The sequence below is a fragment of the Hippocampus guttulatus genome, chromosome 19 (genome assembly GCF_054856545.1).
Source record: "Hippocampus guttulatus isolate MCC_2025c chromosome 19, RoL_Hgut_1.0, whole genome shotgun sequence".
Classification (NCBI taxonomy): domain Eukaryota; kingdom Metazoa; phylum Chordata; class Actinopteri; order Syngnathiformes; family Syngnathidae; genus Hippocampus; species Hippocampus guttulatus.
In genome coordinates, this window is record NC_141279.1 from 1,569,851 (window position 1) to 1,595,582 (window position 25,732).

General features: G+C 47.0%; 4 protein-coding genes across 13 annotated transcripts; 2 read left to right on the forward strand and 2 right to left on the reverse strand.

Moving 5' to 3' along the window:
* Nucleotides 1-406: 406 nt before the first annotated feature.
* On the reverse strand, nucleotides 407-2,477 carry lyrm1 (LYR motif containing 1). 4 transcript variants are annotated; one of them, XM_086138768.1, is made up of 5 exons: nucleotides 2,404-2,477; nucleotides 1,596-1,734; nucleotides 1,456-1,516; nucleotides 867-898; nucleotides 407-785 (listed from the first exon to the last, which is right to left on the reverse strand). In XM_086138768.1, the coding sequence occupies exons 1-5, from the start codon at nucleotides 2,475-2,477 to the stop codon at nucleotides 672-674; spliced, it is 420 nt and encodes a 139-aa protein (XP_085994894.1). In that variant the 3' UTR covers nucleotides 407-671. The 4 variants fall into 4 exon arrangements, with proteins under 4 accessions (XP_085994894.1, XP_085994895.1, XP_085994897.1 ...); XM_086138769.1 differs by having other exon boundaries at nucleotides 1,596-1,785; XM_086138771.1 differs by having other exon boundaries at nucleotides 1,596-1,763; nucleotides 2,404-2,456.
* A 265-nt stretch (nucleotides 2,478-2,742) lies between these two features.
* dcun1d3 (defective in cullin neddylation 1 domain containing 3) lies at nucleotides 2,743-9,372 on the forward strand. Of its 2 annotated transcripts, XM_086138081.1 has the most exons (6): nucleotides 2,743-3,091; nucleotides 3,182-3,225; nucleotides 4,585-4,665; nucleotides 4,914-4,963; nucleotides 5,595-6,157; nucleotides 7,168-9,372. In XM_086138081.1, the coding sequence occupies exons 5-6, from the start codon at nucleotides 5,715-5,717 to the stop codon at nucleotides 7,709-7,711; spliced, it is 987 nt and encodes a 328-aa protein (XP_085994207.1). In that variant the 5' UTR covers nucleotides 2,743-3,091; nucleotides 3,182-3,225; nucleotides 4,585-4,665; nucleotides 4,914-4,963; nucleotides 5,595-5,714; the 3' UTR covers nucleotides 7,712-9,372. The 2 variants fall into 2 exon arrangements, with proteins under 2 accessions (XP_085994207.1, XP_085994206.1); XM_086138080.1 differs by lacking the exon at nucleotides 4,914-4,963 and having other exon boundaries at nucleotides 2,743-3,225.
* A 53-nt stretch (nucleotides 9,373-9,425) lies between these two features.
* On the forward strand, nucleotides 9,426-23,903 carry katnip (katanin interacting protein). 6 transcript variants are annotated; one of them, XM_086138078.1, is made up of 29 exons: nucleotides 9,427-9,554; nucleotides 9,996-10,589; nucleotides 11,413-11,501; nucleotides 11,675-11,850; nucleotides 12,443-12,549; nucleotides 12,627-12,728; nucleotides 12,891-13,040; nucleotides 13,410-13,647; nucleotides 13,975-14,106; nucleotides 14,547-14,689; nucleotides 14,911-15,017; nucleotides 15,551-15,647; nucleotides 15,736-15,942; nucleotides 16,313-16,450; nucleotides 17,121-17,880; nucleotides 18,002-18,760; nucleotides 18,944-19,152; nucleotides 19,352-19,427; nucleotides 19,514-19,691; nucleotides 19,918-20,083; nucleotides 20,172-20,341; nucleotides 20,417-20,481; nucleotides 20,575-20,685; nucleotides 20,887-21,026; nucleotides 21,117-21,218; nucleotides 21,365-21,525; nucleotides 21,760-21,786; nucleotides 22,025-22,110; nucleotides 22,584-23,903. In XM_086138078.1, the coding sequence occupies exons 2-29, from the start codon at nucleotides 10,572-10,574 to the stop codon at nucleotides 22,640-22,642; spliced, it is 4,773 nt and encodes a 1,590-aa protein (XP_085994204.1). In that variant the 5' UTR covers nucleotides 9,427-9,554; nucleotides 9,996-10,571; the 3' UTR covers nucleotides 22,643-23,903. The 6 variants fall into 6 exon arrangements, with proteins under 6 accessions (XP_085994202.1, XP_085994204.1, XP_085994198.1 ...); XM_086138072.1 differs by having other exon boundaries at nucleotides 9,996-10,130; nucleotides 10,468-10,589; nucleotides 20,172-20,481; XM_086138076.1 differs by having other exon boundaries at nucleotides 9,426-9,554; nucleotides 12,891-13,013; nucleotides 20,172-20,481.
* A 225-nt stretch (nucleotides 23,904-24,128) lies between these two features.
* cox6b1 (cytochrome c oxidase subunit 6B1) lies at nucleotides 24,129-25,614 on the reverse strand. The gene is made up of 4 exons (XM_086138083.1): nucleotides 25,533-25,614; nucleotides 24,750-24,870; nucleotides 24,418-24,518; nucleotides 24,129-24,343 (listed from the first exon to the last, which is right to left on the reverse strand). The coding sequence occupies exons 2-4, from the start codon at nucleotides 24,853-24,855 to the stop codon at nucleotides 24,290-24,292; spliced, it is 261 nt and encodes an 86-aa protein (XP_085994209.1). The 5' UTR covers nucleotides 24,856-24,870; nucleotides 25,533-25,614; the 3' UTR covers nucleotides 24,129-24,289.
* Nucleotides 25,615-25,732: the final 118 nt, after the last annotated feature.

Consider the following 25,732-nt stretch of genomic DNA (forward strand, 5'->3'; position numbering starts at 1 on the left):
AGTTTTCCATCCAACTTAGCGCGGTAAAAGAAATGATTGTGCTTGATCACTTTAATTGAATTGCGCTTTTGTTGGAATGCCTCCATCCGAATCCTTCCCTGTGTGTCAAGTAGTTAAAAAAAAAAAACAACTCCAGAATTTAATAACAGACACTACGTTGCAACATGAGTTTGCGCTGTGCATGTATGGTGTAAATACTAATGCAAAACATTATCGTCTCACAGGAGGATGCAGCACTGAAACTGATTTACAGCGAATATGAGTGTTTACAAAGAGGAGGCCCGCTCAATATTTGATGGCTTCGTCAAGTTTCCGAGCCGCAGCCCAATGCGGCCCAACACAAGGGTTGGGCCTCAGTGCGTGTTTTGCTCTCCTTGTTTGAACAACTCTAGCACAAGCCTCTCGGTAATGTTTTTAACATGAACTTTATAGAAATACAAGAACACACGTCTAATTGGCAGCTCGACATCTTTGATTATCCAATTTGATACCGCTTTAAAAAAAATGATAATAAATAAATTGCAAATATGGCACGGCATGATTATACACATATGCTGGAAGCGTCTTAATCATGACTAATATGCATGGTCCGCGGGTACACATCAGCCCCACGAGATGGGCTTGTGACGGCACCCTCTAGACTTGCGTTCTCTGGTACCTCGGCTCGAGGGTCAGGTCTCCTTATGTGACTCTAAATAAATTGGCTTGGCCTGCTTCCTCAGGCGCTGCTGTGCTCGCAGCTTCCTCCCTTTCTGAGTGGCCAGTCCCAGTGGCGGTAGGTAGGTCTGCCACGAGGAAACAAACACAATCTATCACATTTTCATCTTTGTGCTCCAGTGCAGGAAGGGAAAAAGGATTTTACTTACAGCCCTTGGGTATGGGATTCTGTAATGTAGACCTGTGAGACAAAGCCAAACGCTGTCTTAGAAAGACTTTTGTACCGACAAAAAAAAAAAAGTGATATTCGGCTATTGGAATCTAAAATGCACTGTAATTTTTACATGTGAACATAACTTGCTTCTCTAAACTTTCGAACGCACATGTTCAATAGCTAAATCTTACTAGTTCACTTCCTTGCCTAAACTTTAACATCCCAAATTTTTAATGTGCTTTTTCATTGGAAAACTAGTACTATATAATATTGTCATTTAAAAACAAATCAAACAATTTTTGCCGCATGTTTTGGCTTCACTTCAATTGTTGTTGTGCTGTATCTTCTGGCATGTGCGCTTGGGCCACCTGGTGGACATCGAGACACAGAGTTGAGTTCACTGCCACTGAACTCTAGTGCGCACATTTCAATTTTTTGCTCTCAACTCCAAACAAAATAGTCATTCTGACGACAGCTCGCATTTGAAAAAACTACCATGTTGGGTCACTCGTATCTCAAGGCACCATTGTATCAAGTGGATACAAAACATGACGACACAACAGCAGTATAAACATGCCTCTTACCGATTTCTATCCTTGCATCACATTCCTCAATACATTTCTTGATTGATTCTTGATCAGTCATCTGCAACGGGGCAAACACAACAATCAGGGATTAGCCCAAACAACTACTGCGGCACATACGCCGGACATGTCGCTCCCACCTGCTGGTTCTGTCGGAACAAAGTGCGTGCCTCCTGAAGTATATAATTTCTCTCGGTCAGCGTGTCACTTGCCACTCCACTTTGGGCTTGCCAGGTTCGTGCAATGCGAAACACCCGCATGTAGAGCGACAACACCGTCCTGCGAGTAGAGGCCGTCATCTGTACTCACTTGGGACAAATGTGACAGGACCTGCATAACAATGTGTGATATTGACAAATGTACTGCCAATACTGTATCTTTGTTCATCTCTCGATGCCACAGATGTACACTGACAGGCAGAGCAATTCAATTCTTGTCCAGTACCACCACACACATCATCACTATTTCAGTATACTGTATACAACTTTTGTGGCATTTCTGTTTGGTGTAAAATGTGTCTTGCCTCAGTAAATGTTGGGAAACGTTGCAATTATCAACTTACTGTTTTATATTGTTATGTATGAATTGAATCAGTACTTTTTTAAGGGTTGCAATTTTACCACAAATAACACTGACCGCAATTCCACCAATTTACGAAAGATGTCGCTAAAACATCGTTTGCTACCCACAAGGCGCGCATGGCCGTTGTGAAACACGTTACATACTGCATATTATTTTCGAAACTTAAAAATGTCATAGTTCGCGTGTTCTCTGTGCCAGTTACATTTATATTTGGTTAATTATGCTGTAGTGAGTCAGTAACGGTTTAATACCAACAGACGAATATTGCCTTCTTCAACAGAGCGCACGAACGCCTTTTCTAATGGACACCAAATTGAATGAATGCAATTTCAAATCAAACTACATACCGATAAATAATAGGATTACCGTTGAAAAGTGAGCTTGACTGGTCCTTGTAAAGTGAAACTGCCGGAATCGGGTGACTCAAATGCTTGTCGCATGGTAGTGACGTCACTGGCAAGCTCAATTTAAAACAATATGAAAAGCAGCTAAGCGAGCGCTAAACAACGCGTTTACGTAAATTAATTGGTCTTAAAGATTTTAAGGAATTGTAACTAAATATGTACCAGTTTTCTCATTGATTCGTTGTGTAAAATATTTTAATAGATTCAGTGGCACAACATAATCTCTTAAGGAGCTCTTGAACGTTTCATCGACGGAACATGTCATTCATTCGTTTTTTATTTATTATTTTATTACGGCTGTAATTCCATATTTACGATCACTGTCGTTTCACAGAATTAAAGGATAATCGTCAGTGGCGCTGTGGTGAAGATCAGCTGTTTTGGCCGCTTGGAACAGGGAGGAAGTGATGCATCGAAATGCCCGTAAAGAAGCTCCTCCAAAAGGGGGAAGCACAAAGAAATAGACTGTCGTGTATTTTACTGTAGTTTCTCAACTCGCTTCGACATGCCAAGTGTAGTTTTAGTGGAATTACTGTGACACGTCTTAAACGTTAAGCGCTCTCCTTTCTTTTCCCCTCCCGAGCTGCCACCGCTATTAGATTTTGCAAGTTTTTTTTTTTTTTTGCTGCTTGCTAGCTGGGCGAGCTAATGTGAGTTAACGTGACGAATTGGTCTTCAGTTCTTTTCTGGTCGTATCGGCCAATATTTAACCTTATTTTATTATCACCGATATATACTAGATGGGATTTTTATCCGATTGCACGTCACTGGGACTTCAAAAAAGGTGAGTTCGTGACTCTGTCTTATTCGACACACTTAGCTTAGCTGGTAGCTAACTTTTAGTCAACCGAGGCGACATCGGTCGGGCCCCGATCGGTGACTTGATATTTTACAACTCGGCTACATCCATACTTTGATATGAATTACTGTCAATAAGTGATGAAATTGCTACTCTTCTTCTGGCAAAACTAAAACCATTACTTCATTGTTGCCAGGTAATTTCCGGATTAGTGTACCTATAAATCATGATGCAGTTACACCTAAGAAAATTCTTAACCTCAAATAACATTATGGAAAACTGACTATAGTTGGTTCTTTACTGCCCACCCTAACAGGGAGAGTTTGCCATTTTTTAAAGTAACCACAGCGCCTGAGGAAGAACAACGTACAGAGACAAGGCATGGCAGTCATCTACCAGGCACCTATGAGCCCACTCCTTTCCAGTCACTGCACATCCCGTCCAACTGTCACCGTGGATTTCACAAGCTTTGCTCACAGTGTTTTGGAATATCCACCTCTCAAAACTTGAAACAATATATACTCATCCCACGTTTGCTAACTACTGGCCAAGTGTGTCAACAGAAGCACGGCGAAGGAGCCTCAGATGAGAGTTTTCAGTAGCAATACGGAATTGGCAACATATCTGCTCATCTTTCTGACTTTTATTTGATTGTTTCAAACCTCTGAAGTTAGTGTTATAGTAAGATTCGTGAAAGCAGGCGACATTGAAATCTTGCTACCCTTTGCCGATGTCTGAAAATGTGTCTATGGATGAGCAGTTTTTGCTGCTATCCTGCCTCACTGTGAGGAAAAAAAGTGGGGCTAATTCGTATGATCCCCACCCCCACGCAGTTTCTCTTGAAAATAAAAATGCAGCAATTAAGGTAGACTAAAGAAACACGGCTCAGATTTTCAGGGGCAAAAACAGTAATGTAAGTTAGAACCGTTTTAGCATCTAAATTATTGACATTTATGGCAACAAGGTTTGCATTTTTTAACGCTTTACCCATAAAATTGAGCTGCAATATATGTTGCTCCCGTGGTTTGAAAATGATTATTAAAACAAAAAATGCCTTTTCTCGCAAAGGTGTGTTGGTTGGAGTTGTGATCAGTGCACTCAAGGGGAGATGTCTGAACATGCCCAGAGCAGCAATGCAAGTGTATCAGCTTTGCTTCCATGCTGAGCAGGATTCCCTGATCACAATGATCCGATCAAGTGTGGCCTTGCGGGATCGGAAAATAAACTTTCTAATATTTGGGCTGATATCATATGATTCACAGCCATCAGTATAGGATTTCTAAAGCAGTGCCTGGAACTTGTGTATGTTTTTGTTTCTCATGACATTGGGTTCTGTCTTTTCAGCATTGCCGATATCAAGGTCATAATGATGGCGAAGCATAGAGAGCGACTGATTTGCAGCCAATGCAATGCAATGGATTGTATGTAAGTACTCCTTTGCTATCTTGGCTACGCGCTTGGGGTTTTGTCTGAACAACTGCACTTTATATACATGAAAGCCACTTGATACATTTCCCCTCTCACAAACATTTCTAACCATTGCGGGGAAAGGACATAAAGATATCAATTCGGCAGCCATTTGCATTTTCTGTTGTGCGTCCAAATGGGAGTCAACATTTGTTTTCACGCAGGCATAACAAATTGGAATGCTGTTTTCACTTGTTCTTTTTAAGGGTTTGACAACTGGCAGTGCAAGAACTGGATCGTGGTTTATTTGGCACAGGTAGAGGCCAACATTTTATTTTGCATGAAGGTGTATTACAAAGCATTTTTTCCTGGTTACTCTTCATCAACCAACTGTTGTTATTTGGTACTGTTTAGTGAAAAAAGCCATAAGTGAACAACAATTGAGCAATATCACACAAGTGGGACTCATGTTGTACTCAGACATGAGTCTCAATTTAAAATTGCAACTGGACATAGTGCTACCAATCCACCAAAATGTTTCAGGCCCAGGAATTTGAGATATTCTGTGCAAAGTGTAGTCATTCCTAAACATAAGTGCAAAAGAGACCGCTTAGATCAGTGATTCAGTGGAATGAGTCCAGTTCATATATATTTAACTTTCACTGCGTTTAATCTTTGAGGACTGTTTTTCCAAAAATTATTTTGATACAAATTTTATTTCATCTATGTTAACTGAATTTTAATGGCATCATTCAAGTAACTTCTTTTCCCTATATTTAATGACAAACAACTGCCCAATGTTACAGGGGCTATCCAAGAACATGAAATATACTTTTTTTAGGAATAAAACATCCCCCCCCCCCCCTCTCTCTATTCAATCTCAATATTCTCAAGCTGTCATTGTCCTAATGTTTCTGGCAATCTTTAAATGTTGTCATTTGCTCAAGGTTTGAGGGTATGTTGAGACATCCGGATGGGCCAGAGCAGAGGCGTCTAGGTGGTTCGGACGGGGACTGAAGGGAGGAGGAGGAGGGGGGATCGACAGACGGGCGAGCCGGGAGAAAGACATGGGCCAGTGCGTCACCAAGTGCAAGAACCCGACATCCTCGCTCGGCAGCAAGAGCGGCGACAAGGAGAGTGGCTCCAAGTCCCACAAGAAAAGCAGCTGCATGGGTAGCGCCGGAGGCCACAAGGAAGAGCCCAGCGCCCTGTGCTCAAAAGCCGGCGGCGAGCTGTCCAATGGCACCAAGGCCCTGGAGGCTTGCGTGGAGACGCCCATCATCTCGGCCTTAATGGGAGAACCGCGCAAGGCGGACAGCCCGGACGGAGACGGGCTGTCCATCAAGCACATCGAGGAGCTGTTCTCCTGCTACAAGGACGAGCAGGAGGACGCCATCTTGGAGGAAGGCATGGAGAGGTTCTGCAACGACCTGTGCGTGGACCCGGCTGAGTTCCGCGTGCTTGTTCTCGCCTGGAAGTTCCAGGCAGCCACCATGTGCAAGTTTACAAGGTGAGAGGGCGCTTTGGGAAGGAGTCATGCTCGCTCGCGTTTGGTTTTACGGTAACTGGCCCCTCTCGTACACAGGAAGTGTATCCTGCCAATGTCAACGTGTGCTTTGTCTGAATAGAATAGCCTTCCGCTTGAGTCACTCACTCACTCACTCATCCCCCCCTCTGATTTTCAGCTTGGCTCTTTTGTTGGCAAACGCTTAAGATAATAGACACACGAACCACTGTCCACTGATACGAATGGAAGTTGGTTGGGTCAATTTTATTTGGATTTCACTTTTCACAAAGAGGACAAAGCAAGTGCTTAAGATAAAATATAAATTATATACATGATAGATTAAAATGCAATCGTACAGATGTGCCACATGTTCAAGAAAGTCAAATCAAAACCAATCAAAAATCACAACAATCAATCAAGTCTTATCGGAATGCCTGCCGAAACAAATGTTTCGAACTGAGTCTTAAAACCGACTGCTGAGGAGTCGGCTCGAAAGGAAGTGCATTTCGCAATTTCTGGGAAACGCATTGAAAGGCTCTTTTACCTTTTTAGTTTTTAATCTCATGTGAGGGGGATTTCGTAAAAGGCAGTCAGCAGACCGTCGTGACCTAACTCGACTCAAATCACAGCGCTTTAAAAAAAATGCCACAGCTATAACAAAGTGCTATACATCGGCTTGTACATATAATGCGACAAACATAACATGAATAAAAATGGAAAGCAAGTCGACACTCTGGACCAGTTGGGGACGGTCTGAAGCAGTTCAGAGAAATCGACTGTTACATTTCCCGCTTGGATTAGAAAATAGCATTTAAATAGGCTGGGCATGGTGCACACTTTTGCAACCACATTATATGTTAATATTTAATTTAATACCTGTTTGTTTGTTTTTTTGTTGTGGATTGGGAGTGATCCCGACATGGCCTCCCTCTCGATCATTTCATTGCGGTGTCGTTTCGCGTTGCTTCTGTTCGATTGACTGAGAGTTCTTGTCCCATGTCTGCTCTGACCAGGAAAGAGTTTGTGGAGGGCTGCAAGGCCATTCAGGCGGACAGCCTCGAAGGCATCTGCTCGCGCTTCCCCTGCATGCTGCTGGAGGCCCAGGGTGAGGAGAACTTCAAGGACCTGTACCGCTTCACCTTCCAGTTTGGCCTGGATGCCGACGAGGGCCAGCGCTCGCTGCAGCGCGACATCGCCATCGCGCTGTGGCGCCTCGTCTTCACCCAGGACATGCCCTCCATCCTGGAGCACTGGCTGGACTTCCTGGCCGAGAACCCGCCGGGCGTCCGGGGCATCTCCAGGGACACGTGGAACATGTTCCTCAACTTCACGCAGGCCATCGGGCCCGACCTGAGCAACTACAGCGAGGACGAGGCTTGGCCCAGCCTCTTCGACACGTTTGTCGAGTGGGAGTTGGAGCGCAGGAAAAAAGAGGAGGAACGAGTGGCGATGGCGATGCACGGCGAGGGCACGCCGACTCGGACGGAGTGTTCGCTGAGCCTGGACAGGCTCGAAACGGATGGCGGCAGAGGATCACAAACGTGGGGGGGCCACTGACCAGCAAACACGAAACGTTCGGAAGGGAGAGGAACCTTGGCTTTGAAGTGAACCATCGGGTGAACGTTCGTAGTATCCTGTTGGGATGGGATTCCTGCTTTGCAGTTGTTGTTTTTAAGCGTTTTTGAAAGGGCTCTGTGAACTGACATTTTAAGCACTTCTATTTAAGTTATTGCTCTACTCCCCTTTTACTTTTTTTGTCTTTTTGTGAGACGTTTTTACTTGCACCGTATCTGTTGAAGGCTTTGTTCAAAAACAAAGAGCTATAACATTATCAGCCCCCATTCCTTGGTTTAGAAATCACAGTGGCGCCTTGAGATACGAGCCGTCGATCGCATGTTTTTGTTTACGATACGAGCGCTGCATCGTGGCAGCTGTGCAACTGTGCTCGAACCATTTACGCAAAATATTGAACACGAACAGCACAGAACACATCAGACAGGGAGAGATTTGTATTTTGTGTTCCAAACATGGTCACAGAATACATGAAACCTGTATCTCAAGGCACCACTGTAGTCATTTGCATCTGGTAACTGCTGATTTAGTTTGTCATTTTCAAAAAAAAAAAAAAAAAAAAGGGAAACTGGGACTAAACGTCAACCCATTTTTGGAAATGCGAGGGTCGTCCTGATTGGTCTCGTGGTTGTAATTGCTTCTGTCTTGCGGTGCTGTGAGGATGGATTAATTGCACTTGCCTTGCCTTGGCCACTTTTGGCAAACAGAAACATACAATTATATTCCAAGGGCATTTTCTAAATGGACAAAATTCCTTTGACACTTTGATTCACTGGAAATCCTCTTTCCAAGGTAACGGACTCATGTTTTTCCTACACCCGAGTGCGTTTGAGGTTTGCAGTGCTCCCCATCGACCTCTCACGTCTCCCCAAATGTCTGTTTCCATTCAAGAAGCAGCCAAGTGTGTAAAAACGCAATGACGCTGCCTTTTACTTGCAACCCAAACGAGCAAAGGCTACAGCAACGTCTCGGCCGATTCCCGGTCGAGATGACGCTGGCTCGATCCCGTTGCTTTTGAAAGATGAATATTGTTTACCTCCAGGCCGTCCGGGGTTTGATAGCCTGTACACAAACGCACAACAAGTGCACACTTCGCAAAGTTGACCGGTGGCGGTTCTATTATTGCACAAAACTACGGCATGCCAAGTTGCTACGCTGTTGCTTAACTGCAGTGCTGTCTTCTCAGCCGCATTCATTCCATTGAAACCCGTCACAGAAGTAGACTTGGGTATGGAAAGCCAAGCGAGTGTGTTCAATATCCTTGATAGCCAGATTAAGGACCATGTAATAGTATATACTCTTTGTCCTCACTATTAAGATGATACAGCGCGCTTGTAGAACAACTGTCTTACAAGTAGTAGTCAGTCTGTCGTTCTTCTAGTGGTCTGAATTGTCTTACTGGTGAGAACACAGACTACTAGTGCATTAAGGATGTTATTGCTCAAAACGGCCTTCCATACGGTGGCGTTAATGAGCGTCTGCAATTAATCCGGTGGCGAAAGAGTGTGACCGTAACCTGTCCTGTTTAGTTTACATCCACAACGGTTTTATTTCAGACCTCATTTCATCCCTTCGTTTATATAAATTGTATTGATTTCTAAATAATAAACAGTGTTCAACTTCTGACTGTTGACACTGGACGTGTGCGTCTGAGTTGATGTTTTTTGGGGGCGTGTCGTCGACCTATGCGTCTCTCCTGATTGGTGGAGTGCCATTCTGGTAACCGGCCATCACAACATTGCGGACACATGAGGAAAGATCCTGCGCGTATTTCGGGAAAAGCAGCAAGCGAACTGATAAGCATTTGATTATTTCTACGACCTCTACGGTAGGTTGTAGTAATAATAACTACATTGTGGCCGAAGTGTTTGTGAGGGAACTCGTTTGGTTTCGCTATTCATTCGGCGGGCGCTAGCTGGCTAGCATCTATTAGCATGTGCTCACTCTTTACGTGACTGTTTAACACCTCCTGTTCTTTTATAAAAGACTTATTCGTACTAGTCAACTCTTTGTCATGGCTAATCTATGTCGCTATTTCTAATTTGGCTCAATATGATGTTTTTTATTGACAGTTGGGACATTTAGCTTCCTAGTTACCCGTGTGTCGTGTCCGTCATTTAATGTCACATTCTAGCCACTATCGTGTAGTTAGCAAATGTTTGTGTCCCGTTGCTAGGCAAGAACGAAACAAAAATTCCATCGAATTATGACTTAGAACCTCGGGGTGTTGTGTCCCCTCCCCCCGACCCCCATTTGTTTCCACCTGCAGCGCTCGGCAGAGGCGAAAAAAGAAGATACAGTACCAGCTTTATATAATTCGAAGAATTCTCGACTCGGGTGGAAGATGGACGCAACCTGAAAACCAACAAGTCACACTTTGGAATCATCGAAAAGGGGAAAAAAGGTGTGCTTAACCATGAATGGCGGTGTTCTGGGGGCATTTATGGCTTGTGTACGGTAAAGTATATAATGTCAAGTATCAAAATGGACCGTTTGAGCCTAAATCCACTTCAACAAAGAGCACACGTAACTCTGATCATCACATAGGCCTCTAATAAAGGCTTCTCTATAGTGACACATCGTGGTCGTGTTCATGGAGCACAGAAATTCTCGAACCGTGCTGAAAAGTGCATTCCGAGGATGCATACAATGTTTCCCCACTACAGCTTCCCATTACTGTTAATGCGCGGGTGGATGCAGCCCTCGTAAATGTTGAGGTCTTTCCTCGTGGTGTTTCCAAGGCAAGGTCAGGCGTGGCGGTGCTGTTTTCTTTTTCTGAAGGGCGCCGGAACGCACCACGAGGTTATGTGGACACAGCATCTGTTTCACTGTCGGCCGCCGCACTATGGATTATAAAAACGAGGTAGGCCACATTCGCTTGCCTTAGTGTTTCATTGAACCAAATCCACAGCCAGCCGCATCCTTTCTTGCTCAACACGTCAAGTCGGAGAGGGGGTTCTTTTTCATTTCAGCACTTGCTTTCCAGTGCTTTTCTTTAGTCTCTGAACTGATGCTATTTAACCACTATTGTGTGTTCCCCTTCCCTGCTTGCCTTGCCTTCTCCTCCCTGCTGATTGTCAGATGCAGTAGCCTGTAGTAAATCACAAGTAAGGGTCTTCGGATTTTCTTCTTTACTGATGATGGTGCATGGATAGAAATGGATGCTCCGCCTCATGCCAGTGACGGCAAGCATCTGATCGTATTAGCGAAGTTGTCACGAAAAGAACATATTATGGAAACCACGCAGTAGTTTTCCCATATCTTTTTTTCAATTTCACACTTCAATTTTTTTTAAAAATTCAAAATAGCCCATTGGATGTCTTGTAATAATCTCTCAAGTGGTCAAGGATAGATGCAGCCCATTGTCCACTTTGAATCCCTTTTGTTGAGCTAACATTAATGTGTAATAATAAGCACTTTGAATTTGACACGTTTAGATTGTAGTACTCCTGATATGCGCGGTGTTGTCAACCAACTCATGTCAGGCTCTTGGGATTTTGAAATTATTGTCCACATTTTCAGTAGGTCCTCATCTATAAAAATCACTTATTTTTTTTGACCCAAATATTTGTCTTGGGCAGTGTGCTGTTTATTGATTGTGGTCGCAGTGAAGTGTCCTGTGTACAGTCAAACAACTGAGGTCGGCTTTCGTGCCTTGTTTGTGCATTGTGTATGTGCACTTGAAGGAGACTGAGGCATGCCAAGGAAGGAAGCTCGCTGCCGCCGTTGACGACAACGCCGATGAATATTTAATTGAGCTCCAGCACAGAAACAGGTGAAGTGTGAACACGGGCTCTCAAGGGGACGCCGATTGGATTTCCCAGTGAAGACGCCTAACTCTTCCATGACTTTTAGTCCTTGATTAACACTGCGAAAACAATGATCGGCTCCTCGTTTTGAGGAAGTTTACACTGGAAGTTTTCAGTGGAGCTTGCCTATGGTCCACAGGATCCTGAATCGCCTCAAAGCCAAAGGCCCCAGAGACATAGAATTGGAAAGACTTGAACAAGGCTTTTCCATTTACTTCAACGGAGCCAATGCCGAGTCCTGCAAGAGGCAGCGCAAGAGCACGAACCACAAGCCTGTCACCTCCACGCCCTTTTGGAGGACTCCGTGTACAGCAGGTTTGTAGTTTCTGGTCAAGGAAAAACCCACAAACATTCACTCTGGGTTTTGACATACTTACTGTAATGCCCTCACACATGGGAAAGGAGAGCCTCAGTCTCCGATACACCTTTCAGCCACTAATAACGGCGAGCGAGCATGACAAACGCAAACAAACTCACAAGCACGTTCATGCAAAAGCTGCTGCTCAGGCTCACGCCCTCGCACGCAGACGTCACATGCCACACCCCACCTGGCCCTGCCTTTTAAAAAAAAAAGGCACATACATTCATGCAGACACTAGAACATGTACAATATTTCCTATGTACATGTTGGGTACACTTCAATAGTGTTTAACTTTGGAGTGACCTCAATAAATACTCTATATGACCGCGTACGTATTCCATCAAGTTAGCGTGCCGTGATCACGTGTCCAGTCTCCACTGAAGAAATGATAGTGACAGACAGTTATAGCTGGCAGCAGCTTTTCCATGCCTCATATGTGCCGCGGACCACCTGCGTGCATAATTGCAGTGCTCCATCTGCAGCGAGCGAACGGCGCACCGTGCCGCACGCTCTTCATGTTCCCTTTTTCGTGCTGTGACTCATCAGCAGATGTCTGTCGACGCGCCCACCAGCTAAGTGAAGATTTGGAGCCCGGCCACAAGCGCCGGAGCCACACCGCCCCCGGAAAGGTCCAGAGGAAAGAATGGACACAGGTACGCGCTTGACAGTTCTTGGTACTTTTGATCCATGTGTTTTGAAATCCAATCCTGGTATTTCCATGTTCAAACAGGAGTCTGTCATAATCCGAACAGAGGATGGACCGAATTTGAAGATATGCCCGGAAAAGCGCTACTGTGATGATTTTGAGCCTTATGAAAGTGTAGACATGGAGGTACAATGGACACACTAAGCTTCTGAGCCCTTTTCTTTTTTTTTTTAATAATGGGAGGGGTTGTGTGTCAGCTGCAGCTGTCTGCTGTACGTTTAGCATCTCTCCATCTCTGCACCCCTCTTCCCCCACCCTTCCCCAATCCAACCACCGCCACTCGCGCAGAGCTCCGGCCCACACTCGCCCGGCGCTCCCTGCTCCCCGAGGGACAGCTGTGCGCTTTCACGCTCCTTCAGCTCCAGGCCCCACAATCAAGCGGGACAAGCGAGCCAGGAGCACAGCGAAAAGGTGCTTCTCAATCTCGAGGAAGTGAAGGTGCGTGCGGGGGTAAAACCCCGTTCCTGTGCTTAAGTAGATTATCTATGCCTGATGATTTTTTTTTCCCCCTTCTACACCCTACATTTGGAATCAGATCTCCTTACACCCTCTTCCTTTGCTGTTATTCCCACATCTGACTAAAAACGATCTATAATGGACAGAAGTCGACACACCTGTTCAAATGTTACATGTTTGTGATCTAAAAGAGTGAGACCAGGACAAATAATTTAAACTTTCGTGTCGGCACTTAAAATTAGGCACGTTTTTTTATTTAAACTATATTTATTTTATTATTTTGTAACGCTGACATGCCATATTCGGCACTATGCGAGGGCACGTCTATGAACAGCAAACTTTTGTGTTCAGGTTTTACGGCGCAGCCTGGAGAACAGCATGCGGCGGAGCAGCCGCGGCTCGGCGGGGGAGGAGTCCGACGAAGAGTGGGTGGAGGAGCAAATTGAGCGCGACGTGAGCACCGAGAGTCTCGACGAACTGGGACTTCCCCTGTCGTCCTCCAAGTCTTCCTCCAGCCCTCGGCCCAGCAGTTCACACCATTTTGACCCAGCAAAGCTTATTGTCCTCGACTTTGGACCGGCACCTAAAGGTGAGTGTCACCGTCCACGTCGATATGTGAAATATGGTTTGTTTTTGTATTTTTCCGACTGCTTCATCACTGAGAGTAACATGGTGGAAAAAAGTAATTCAGTAATTCACGCCTTCGTCACATCCTGGCTGAATTACTGTAATGCACTTTGGAGTCGGCTGTAAAGTGCATTACCAACCAATCAGCGCACGGGAAACGGTGATGTCATGGCTTATCCTGCGAGCAGGAATTAGAATTGTTTTTAAAATTTGAAATCCATTTGTAATGTCTTTTGGAGACGGGAGTATATCCAAGCCTGAAATTCTTTTCTCCGCCTTTTTATTCCAGGTCGTAAGCTTGAGCGCTCCTTGTCTGCAAAGCGGAAGGAAAACAGTGACTCGGTCCTATCCGCCAAGCCACTGCTGGTCAAGAGCAAAACATTAGACACGCCGCCCTCAAAAGACGGCTGGGGCAGTCCGAGTAAGTCTTCTGCTTCGGCAGTTAACTTGCATCCTTTTAGACAAACGCGGGTGACTGACGCCGCAGTGGTCGACTGGCCAGACAGGCAGCGTGGGTTCAGTTCCCGCTCGACGACGCCGTGATTGACTGCCGACCGGTCCGGGATGTAGACGAGACTGCCTTTCGCTACTAATCAGCTTGGATAAGGGAAAGATGATTTGATCGGATACGGCACAAGGTTCCACTGTGAAACCCAGATATACCATCAACCCGATTTTTGGACGCTCCAATTGCACTGCAAGAAAGCGAATCTCAAAAATGTGACCTGTGCAGTTCATATGCATACAAGTAACAATTGAATATGGCGTGAAAGTTGCCGTGAGATCTTTCTAATGAGATGTGCCTTGGCTCAACAAAGGATGGGGAATCACTTCATAACATAAATGTGTGCGTGTTTTGAGGGCCGGCAAGTCAGGCTGAGAGGCCCCTGTCAACAGCCAGGAGGGCTTTCACTGTGGAGCAGGACCCAGACGAGGTGGCCCGTGGGGTGTGCGAGGCCATCCAGAGGGAGAACAAGAGTCCGGAGCTTTTCCCTCGCAACGTGGTCAGCATCATGCCCCCCCCCCCCCCCCCCCCCACACACACACACCCCGACGCTTTTCTGACCTTGTCCCTGCTGTCACTGTAGACTAGTCACTCTATGAATGTTGATGATTTTAATCCAGTGACAGATTCGGCTGGCAACTAAACCCTTACCCAAAGGCTTTGTGTGTGTGTGCGTGCGTGCGTGCGTGCAACTCTTCCATTCTGCTTCACTTGCTCCAGGGCGGAGGGCAGCAGATGATGAACGGCTTAATGCATCGTAACAGCAGCGACAAAGAGGACAGCAGTGTCACAGTGGCCATGCAGAGAATCACACTCCTGGACTCCAGGTTGGTGCAAAATAAGCACACGATGATGGCTTTTGGACTCGGAGTCCTATCCGTGGGCGAAACGCTTCCTAGGAAGCCCTCATTGTTCGAATGGTTGACTTGCCATGACGAGCTCGTAAGCGTACCTCGAAATGCAATAGTCATTGAAAAATGTTTTTAAGAGAAAAAACCTTGACGTTACGACCATGAATTAGTGTAAAGGTTGGAGTCTGAAGGAGAATTAAGCTGTATTTGTTCAAGAGGAAAAAAAGACATTTTGTTTGAATAAAAAGTTGCAATCTCACAAATTGGATGATTACGGTTTTGAAGTCAAAGATAAATGAGGGACCCCTGTTTGAGAATCGCTATTGCAGTCTTTTTGTGTTTGTGGTTATCCATGACATTTTGCAGGCCGAAAGCATGGCAGTGTACTATTTATAGAAACGACATGAAAACGGAATCTTTTCTTTGAACCTCCTGAGCACGATGATGATGATGATGATGATGATGATTTGAGAGAGAAGGAAGCAGAAGCTGGTCATGTTTTGTTTCAGGGAACGGCACAAACTGCTGAAAGCCTTGGAGGAGCTGGAAGCTGCACCCACCTTCAACATTCCTCAGGGTGCCAAAAGCGACTGCAGCAAACCGCCGGTCAGTCGCCAAACTTCCCTTGTCAATATTGCTGAGTCAAGAGTCCCTTCGAGCGCCTTTTTTTCCCTTGCATATGTTGTCACGGCAGCCGAGGCGCTCGTCCGAGGTCCCCCCTGCTGTGTACGTCACAATGGAGCTCCTTTCCAACTGGGGGCACGGGCTGCAGGTGGGCCTGACCGAGTTGCAGTTTTTCGGACCGGGAAACAAGAAGCTGTACGTGTCGCCGCACGACCTTGACATCAGGAACGCTGACTATCCGGGGAATCTGCCGGTGCTCGTCAACGGCAGGGCCAAGGTCAGTCTCCTGCCTCACGGATGCATTTGATGTTCTCCATCCAAGAAAGTGGTTGGAAATTCACCAACCACAAAATTAGGTGTACCCCTTTGTCATCCTTTGAGTGAGTGACTTAGATCACAAAAAAACACCACACACACACACACACACACACACAGATACACTTAGGGAGCGGTGGGTAGACTTTTTATATCAATCGTATAGAGTATTCCACGGTTGTGCTGGTGTATATCTGCATTCAACAAAGGACCTTTAAGTAAAGGCCCTCTTATTTGGTGACATATTTAAAGAAATGACGCCCCCAATGTGAACGTGTAGAGAACAAATCTCGTTCACCGATTTGTTTGGCTGTGCTGCGGTGGTCTTCCAGACGACCAAGGAGCGCCACATGTGGACGTGTCCCTTCCACCCTCCCATCCAGCTCTACTTCATCATCCGGAACACGGAGCGCTCGGCAGACTTTGGGATATCGCGCATTAAAATCTGGAACTACAACAGAAGCCTCAACGTGAGTACCCGTTTGCTTTACCTGTCGTTGCGCTGCTGCTCTTTTGATTGCCGCGAAGGGGATGCCCTCATCCGTATCGTTACGTCAGGGGCGCCTTTCCTTTTAAGCAGTGGCTGGCCGGACTGCCACTCAGTCTGTCCCAAATGTGGAGCACGGAGAGATTAGCCGTGAAGATTAGTGCAAGAGGAAGCGTAGGCTTGTGTCCTTTCATCCTCGCTGTTGTTCATTCAGGGGTACATACTGCCCAAAAGGTGTTGCTTTTGGGATTTCTTTGCAAGATGAGAGACCTCCTTGAAGTGAGCGAGTGACCGTGTCGGGTAAGATGATAAAGGGTGGGAATGTCGTCGCTTGACTTGGGTTTCCCGTGCCTCCTGTGCCAAGAGGATCAGTCGGATTTAAGATGGGCCTCAGCCATGTCGTTATCCAGAACGGCTACTTAGTGCTCGCTGGTGCGACTCAATTCGGTGCATCCGAGATGTATTCATTCATTCATTCATTCTGTCAAGCCCAAAGCGTGTCTATTTTTCTCAGAGGTGTGTTTTGAGTCATGATTTGAAAGTGGCGAGCATTCGGTCTTGTTTTGAGTGACGTTTTTGCAGTGTATAAAAAGCCCTCTAAAAATAGAACTTGTTTCTGTTGCTCAAAATATGGGGTTTCTTTCTCTGAACAGGAACTTGACATCGGTGCACGCCATGTAAAGCTGTATCTCAACAGCACGCTGGTGTTTGAAGGCGAGCTGGAGCGGGGCTGCGGGAATCAGGTCTTCGACTACAGCAACACCATCGAGCTCCAGGACTTCCAAGCTTCAGATTCCTTGTTTTCCAGCCCGTCATCTTCGGGAAACAATCTCCGGGGGGCCAGCCCCCAGCGACACGATGACGGCGGCGCGCACCAGCACCTCACTTCTGCCCTGCCGTCATCAGACGCGTCAAGCCAAGCCATGATGAACACTCAGGAGAGCTCGCACGCCCCTCTTCCTCCCATCGCCGCTCGGCGCTCCTCCGCGCAAAGAAACTCTTTTGAGGAGGCCGCCCCCACGGCGCAGACGGTCACCGTGCAGCCGCCCTCCTCGCGGATGACCCCCCAGTGGCTGCAGCCCCTGAAGAGAGCCGCCCCGGAGGGCTGCGAGGCCGGCAGGGAGCGGCCGCGCTGGCTGGTGCCCCAGCAGGCGCCCGCCGCCGAGCCCAAATCGCCATCCTCGGCCTCGTCGTCATCGTTGCTCCCGGAGCTGCCGTGTAACCCCGGTCGGGTGTGCAGGGGAGGGGAGAGAGCGGCCAACGGGGCACAGCGGAAGGCCGAATCTTTGGACCTCAGCTGCGACCTGCTCGACGAGCTCGGAGAGCAAAAGCATGAGCGGCCCTTCAGTGGACGAAGGAGCTCCTTAAGGAATAGGCAGACGGAGGAAATCAAACACATGAAATCAAATCCAGGTGGGGACGCTCATTAGGACCATCCGGGTCCGCTTTTGGACAGAGGTGGAGGTCTTGAAATAATACTGCTTGATTCTCCAGTCCAGTCCTGGCACAGGTCTCATTTTGATGTTTTCTGTAGAGGCGACCGTGTCAGTCAGCGCCAGCGGGAGGCAGCGGACCCCGAGGCCATTGGGTCACAGCCGCCGGGACGACACCCTCATGGAATCGTGGGACTCCCTCACCAAGTTCAACCAGTGCCAACGAGGTCGCATCTCCAACATGGGCTTCGAAGGCGACATATTTGACGACTTCCAGCAGCAGCACGGCCGCGGCTCCCCCGCGGCCCCCGTCAACCCCTCGGCCGGCACGCCTTCCTCAGCCTCGGCCGCCCGGGGGCTGCCGTACGAGGGCCCGGACGGGGATTCTTTCATGGAGCAGGAGGAAGAGTTTGAGATCCCGGTGCTCCCCAAGGGCCAAAGGTTGCTCATCAACATTCGGTCCACCTGGGGGGACCGCCACTACGTGGGCCTCAACGGCCTGGAAGTGTTCAGCTCCAGCGGAGAGCCCGTCCGACCCGCTCACATCAGCGCCGACCCCCCCGACATCAACATCCTGCCCGCGTACGGCAAGGACCCCCGCGTGGTCACCAACCTGACGGACGGTGTTCATCGCACGCAGGATGACATGCATCTCTGGCTCGCCCCGTTCACGCCGGGTCGGAGCCACACCATCTTTCTGGACTTCGGACACGCCTACCACGTCGCGATGATCCGTGTGTGGAATTACAACAAGTCGCGCATCCACTCCTTCCGGGGAGTCAAGGAGGTGGAGATGATGCTCGATGGGAGGTGCATCTTCAGGGGCGAGATTGCCAAAGCTTCCGGGACTCTTTCGGGAGGTATTGAATAATAATGGATTTTGTTTTTCTTGTGTGTGTGTTCCCAGCCAACAACTCGTTCCGTTGCATTTTTCAGTGGGCAACATTCATTCGCCATAAATTGAGTCAGGTGCTTGGTCACGTGAGAAATTTGGGCTTTTGATGTTTTTCTTGATTGACTGATTTGACCTTATCGGAACTCAGGGCTGGATCAATTCGGGGACACTATTCTGTTCACGACCGACGATGACATCCTGGAGGCCATGTCCCGTTTTGACGAAACCTTCCTCGGTGACAGCCAAGGATCGGAGAATCCGGTGCATGAGGAGGAGCTGCATAGGCCGCGCACTGCAGACGGCGAGGGAGAGGAAAGACCTTTCACGCAGGCCGGCTTCCGAGAGGAGGACCTCACCGTAAGTTCACGGCTTTAAACGGCTCGACAATGATGATGTAAGAAACTCTTTTCCACGACGGAACAATAAATAAATAAATCTTACTTTTCCCACAATTCTACATTTTGCACACATGAAAATCACTCTCCGTTGTTTTTGACGCTACAAGAAACGATGATGTGAGCTGTAAAACATCCATGCACGCAACTTTTCTCAACAGTTGAAACTTCACCTCAACGCCAGCGCGAGCCAGTTGGAGAACATGGAGCAGATTCCTGGGACGTACACTGGAAAGTGTGAGCGCATCTTTTAAACATTTCTGCTCCTTCCTCCCAAATTCAGCGTTTATCCTGACCACGCCTCGCTTTCAAACCCCGACCAGGCCTCCGTCTGGAGCTGGCATCGACATGGGGCGATTCGCACCACATGGGCCTGACGGGACTGGAGGTGGTCGGGAAAGATGGGGAGGGCTTACCTTTGGAACTCGGTGTCATGGCCGCCTCAGCCGGGGGCCTCAATGATCTGCCCCGATACGAACATGACCCGCGCACCCTCGATAAGTACGTCCATTGATTCTGTGGGAATGCTCAAGACCCCGCTTGGTCTTGGTGAACGTTGTCTGAGGACCGCATCATAATTTAACACATTCAACATAACTACCCCGTGCACCCCTAAATGGCCTCACCCTAAATATTCCTGACCTTTTTAAATTCATTGCCGGCCATGATTAGACCCTTCTTGACCCTACCACGTGGGGAAAAAAAACGGCGCGTCATTTCTTTGCAGGCTCATCGATGGCCACAACATCACCACAGATGAGCGACACATGTGGCTAATCCCTTTTTCCTACGGAGAGCCTCACACAGTGAGCATCGCCTTCCCCCAGGCGCAGACGGTCGCCGGGCTCCGCATCTGGAACTACAACAAGTCGGCCGAGGACTCGTACAGAGGGGTGGGACCCTGTCGGCGTTTGCGTCGGTGCACCTCGTGCCATGAGCTCATGATGAACTCAATGTCACCCCGAAAATGTTTCCCCCTAGGTGAAGGTGATCCACGTGATCATGGACGACGTGGCCGTCTCCCCGGTGGAGGGCTTCCTTATCAGGAAAGGCCCGGGCAATTGTCACTTTGACTTTGCCCAAGAGATCCTCTTCGTGGACTACCTCCAGACGCCCGCCGACAGCAAGAGTGCTGAAGAGCACCCCAACAAGTACAAACACGTCCGCGCGTCTCCGCGTTCTGGTGGGAGAAATGCCTTTATGCCATGCGCTTGTGTCCACTTCAGGCGAGGCGCAAAGAAAGCCGAACAAGCCAGCATGGATTACGAAGCTCCCATCATGCCTTGTGGATGTATCCTTTGTGCAGATGGATGCAGAGCTTGTGAGAGAATTGGCTTCTTCGTGTGCTGTGTTCCTTAATAATATTTTTGTTTTTACCCGCCAGTCATCTTTCAGCTGCAGCTGTTAACCACCTGGGGAGACTCTTACTACATCGGCCTCAATGGCCTCGAGTTCTACAACCAGAATCATGAAAAGATCAGCCTCAGTGACAATAGTATCCTTTTGCCCCGTGGAGTGCAAATAATGTAAAATGCACCGCCAACCCCCTTGCAAAACGGTTCTCTGGCGTTTGTTTGTTCATTCTCAGTCAGGAGGCATCAGCCTGCCAAACGGAGTCAATTCGCGTCCGTCTGCTTGCCCAACACGTGTTGAAAAAGAAAAGCCCATTAATTACGTGTTCCTCAACGTCTGCCAGACATCGCTGCTTTCCCAGACAGTGTCAACGTACTTGACAACGTGAGCGGCGACGTGAGGACTCCAGATAAATTAATAGACGGCATCAACAGCACGCAGGACGGAAGACACATGTGGCTGGCTCCAGTGCTCCCGGGACTGGTGAGGGTGCAGTTAGAAGGAAAGAGAACAATTGAAAGTTTGGACTTTTTTTTTTTTTGCTAATAAAGCAATTTTTTCTTTTGCATGCAGGTGAACCGCGTGTACGTCATCTTTGATCAGCCGGTGACCGTATCCATGATTAAACTATGGAACTACTCCAAGACCCCGCAGAGAGGAGTTAAGGAATTTGGGGTGAGCCTCCTCCATATTTCGTATGTTGGTACAGCATCCATTTTTTTCTCCCCATTTTGAGCTTATTTTTATAAATACAGAAGAGACAACTCCGAGCTTCATGTTACAGCAACAAAAGTTCTGTGCTCGCATGTGTGTGTGGGTAGCTGCTCGTGGATGACCTCCTGGTCTACAACGGCATCCTGGACAGCGTGAGCCACACGAGCCGCGGCATTCTGCCCACGTGCGAAGTGGTGGTGTCGTACCACACCATCCTTTTCACCGACAACGCGTACATTGCACACCGCGAAAGGAACACCGTCATCAGGTAAGACGCCATCTGAGGGCGGAGGCATTAACTGCTGCGTTGTTGATTTGCCCTTTGTGCGATTGTCACATTTTGTACCAAGAGTGTTGCTGCTTATAGAGGCCCCCACTTGGAAAAGAGCTGCACTAAAATGAGCTGTTTTTTGCAGAGGATAAAGGATATATGCCTTTAAATGAGCAAATTTTCGGAGGCTGTGCGTTTGAATTGAATATAATGTGTAATTTTCCACATCAGCCCTCATGGCAGCCGGCGCCACAAACAGTGAGTAATGCTTTAGAGCGCCCCGTTGTGGTCACTCCTCACATTGAAGATTGCCCCAGTGTCCCCCTCGCCTGGTTGTCTCCCACTCTTACCGCGCATTGTATGTGTGATTCCCCCACCGCCTCTGCCCTCGAGTTTCCTGTTAGCCTCATTATTTTGTCGAACCTTTTTTCCCCGTCTTGATCAACAGCAGATTGACTCTGTATCTCCCCACGCGTGTACATTTTTCACGTCACAGTAACTACGTGGAGGACCAAGATGTGAAGATGACCAATGAGAATCAGATCGTCCATCACAACAAGAAGAAGCAGGCCGCAGACCCAGGTGAGCAATGTCAACATGAAAGTCATTGTCATATTCTCCGCAGTGGCTAGAAAAAGTCTCCAGACCCCAATTGAAATGTAGCTGAGCAGCGTTACTTTATTTGGGGTTTTTAAACGGTGGCAGATGTGTGCTGAATCCCAGTTAACATGATTAGCTTATTTTGAACACAGCCACATCCCCATATTTCATAAGAGGTTGCAAAGCACGGCTTTTCTTTCCTCTCCTCAAATTGGCTCCATGGCACCAAGATGCCACTGGTAGGCGCCAGAGCAATACAAAAAGTTGAGTATAAACCATTCTTCCCGACCTCTGCTATCACAGTCATAACGGTAATGACAACGTGGCCCACGACAAAAATGGGTTTGGCAGCCCTGGTTAAATGCATCTGGGCACAGTGACCCATGAGTTTGTTTTAACAACAAAAAGGTTAACTCGGCTCGCTAATAACATGTGCGCTGTCTTCCTCATTTCAGCTCTTCGGCCTAAAACCTGCATGACTGACGTTGGCAAGCACGGACAGAGGAGGTACTGACTTATGGCTGACTTTTATGCCTCTGGTGGGTGCAAGCGCCTCTCTCTCTCCCTTTTTTATTTTATTAACACTCCACGTGATGTGCATAAGCCGCACTGAAGAGGACACGTTTTGCACTGATCACAACGGTTTTGCGCTACACACACACACACACACACACACACACACACACACACACACGTTTAGTGTATTCCACTTTCTGGTTGGATTACTCCCATCCCTTCTCTACAAACAGAGTCAGCGGCTCCCTCGTTGCCAGGCTAAATAAACCCCGTCAGGCTGCTTTCTGCCAGCCTTATTATTAATGTGCCTGTACTCTGCCTGTGCCGTTTAGATCCATCAAGTCGAATCAAAAGCCAGTCCACTCTCACTCACTTTCTCCATCCGCTGATTATTCACCATTGAATCCACTGATTCTGGTTCTTTGCTCATCCAATGTAATGCTATGCACACAATTGTTGGTAGCTAATGGTCATTTATAAATGTGGGCTCTTTTGATCGGGTATGAGCATTTGCGTAACACCAAGCTGACTCGTGCGTCAATCTTCAAATCAAACCCTCTTCTCCCGTGTCGTGGTCTCAGCAATGAACTTTCTCCTGTCCAACTGCAATGCCTGAAAATAAGGAAAGGAATTACCAGTTACTCTTATTTTCTACTCAAATTAAAAGGAACGGGTATGAAATTGAAGAGGGGTCACTATTTGAGGAAATACCTTAAAAGCAGCTTTGTCGTGTATTTTGCCAAATGCTAGCTTGAGCTTGACATCATGTCGAAAAGGAGTTGGGAAAATCAAGTGACCTTTACCAAAGTTGCGATCCAACTGGATCACTTGACGCGACTCAAGTCATTTGGTCCGCTCCGTTTATAGTCGCACGCTTGGATTTTGTGTCGGCGCCATTAACGGAAGACTTCCAATATGCAGAAACCGCTGACTTTTACCTCAAATTCCGGGATCGACGATCACACTCGGGGTCACAATCACTTTGTCTCGTACGCTACATTTCGATTCATTGCGACGGTCGCGTGGGAAAGTCTCACGAGCTGCATTTGAGTAAATAAGCCACAAGTTGAATGACTCCTCGTCTATAAAATGTCTTTCATTTGAGTACGTGTGACGTCAGAACTCAGCACGGGGTGACGATTATTGTATGTGTGGAATTGAGTGTTTTGGGGGGAAAAAAACTATTTATTTTTCTAATCTTGACGCTGTATATTACATGTAGACTTGTTTCAAAGACAAATAAATTGTATATATGTGTACTGTATGTCATTTTGTTTCCTCCCCCAGGTGTTGAATCTACTTTGCGTCACCCTGTCAAGGGCATTCACGTTATGTTAGCGTAAAGCCAAATGTCAAATAATCTGTTACGCTACTATCAATGTAAAATGTGAGCCCATCAATTAGCAGTAAGCTAGCGGGAGTACTCTAAAGTACTCCGAAGGCACTCTGGAATACTGCCCGGCACGAAAGACGAGAGACAAGTATTTGAGATAAATATAGAATATATTTATTAAGGCTCTGCTCTACATTTTTAATGGCGATTGTAAGGAATGCGCATTTCGAGTCAGTAAAGTTGTTGATGGAGCAACACGCTCCCCAAGCACTTGGCTGTTAATCACATTCTCGTCTGTGTTGACGGTGGTCATTAGATTTTTCCGGGGAACGTCCCCTCCGCTTTCTGCTCGTCCCACTTCTGGATCTAGGAGACATGATGTCAAATCAAAACGTTTTGCAAAAGCAGTTTCATGTAAGCAATGGATTGATGTTCTTTACCCAAGACATGGGGCAGAGCGACTTGTAGACCCTCCGGTACCACTCGCATGGGGCGTTGTCCACACCTTTTGCATCCAGAGCTTTCTGGCAGCGATGGTAATCTATTAATAGCCATTCGACAAGAACATACAACACCTATTAGCTTGTCTAGTCATAGACTGACGACAACAATACAATTGTTATTCAAGTCCGGTGATCTTAGGACAGGTTGGAGGGGAAAGAGCTTAATTAGCGCGTGATGAAAGAGACCGACAGAGCCTGTCTCGTGATGTAGTTTCAATGCAGAGAGTCGGCAAAAAGATCAAATATTTCATGTGGGCCGGAAGCTTTACCGAGATAGTTGGACCAGCAGTTCCTGGTCTGGTTCTGGTTGGGAAACCTGGCATCAAATGGAGCGGTCCGATAGTTCTCCAGTTTGGCCTTTACGTCCTCAGCCATCGTCACCCGCGTGTCCTTAATCAGCAGCGACAGCAGCACCTTCATTAAACGCTCACGTTTCCAACATCTGACATGGCATTCACATGCCAAAGGTAGCAAAAGTTTACACTGGCAAGTGCACATGCTTGTGCACTTAAGCATATTTCATAAAGGTCGGGCCCGTATGTTTTTATTGTAGATAAAAACATGGAATATTTATGTCTGCAGGAAATCTGTTTCGCTTTTTAACCGCTCGAGTAAATGAAGCTTTAGACACGATTCAAATTGATTGTGGTGCACCTTTAGATACATTGTGGCCAGGAGTAAAGCGTTATTTTTTTTTAAGATAAAGTATTTGTACTCGGTTACTTCCCACCACTGCAGACTGTAAGCCCCTGCAAAATAAAGTGTCGATCTTGGAAAATGGCTGCCAAATTGGGCAAATCAGGCCAATTAGTCTTTTGCAAAAATTGGAACGGCAATATTGTAATAACAGTGACATGACTGGTCCAAAAAAAAAAAAAACGTATGGAACCATCGAATTATTCATTGGGGGGAAAAAATAGGTTTGAGAAAAGGTGGATCATTTTCTAAAAAATATCTCTTCTATGCTCTCGAGGAAAACACAGCGGAATATGGATATAATGTAATGGTATATTCTGTTTTATAGGCTACTTTTAAAAGTAAGTAAGAATTACCTTATGCTCGTATCACTTGGATGTCTGTTGACGTTTGTAGGCTCGGAAGTGCAAAGTGTAACGTTTCAGTGATAAACGCCCCTGGCGGACGATGATCATCTCCTAATGCGGAAGTAGTCTGACAAGTAAATGATTACAAACAACTGATGTTTGGGCTCCGGTTTGCAGTGCACTAAAATGCGTTACTAGGATGCAAATAG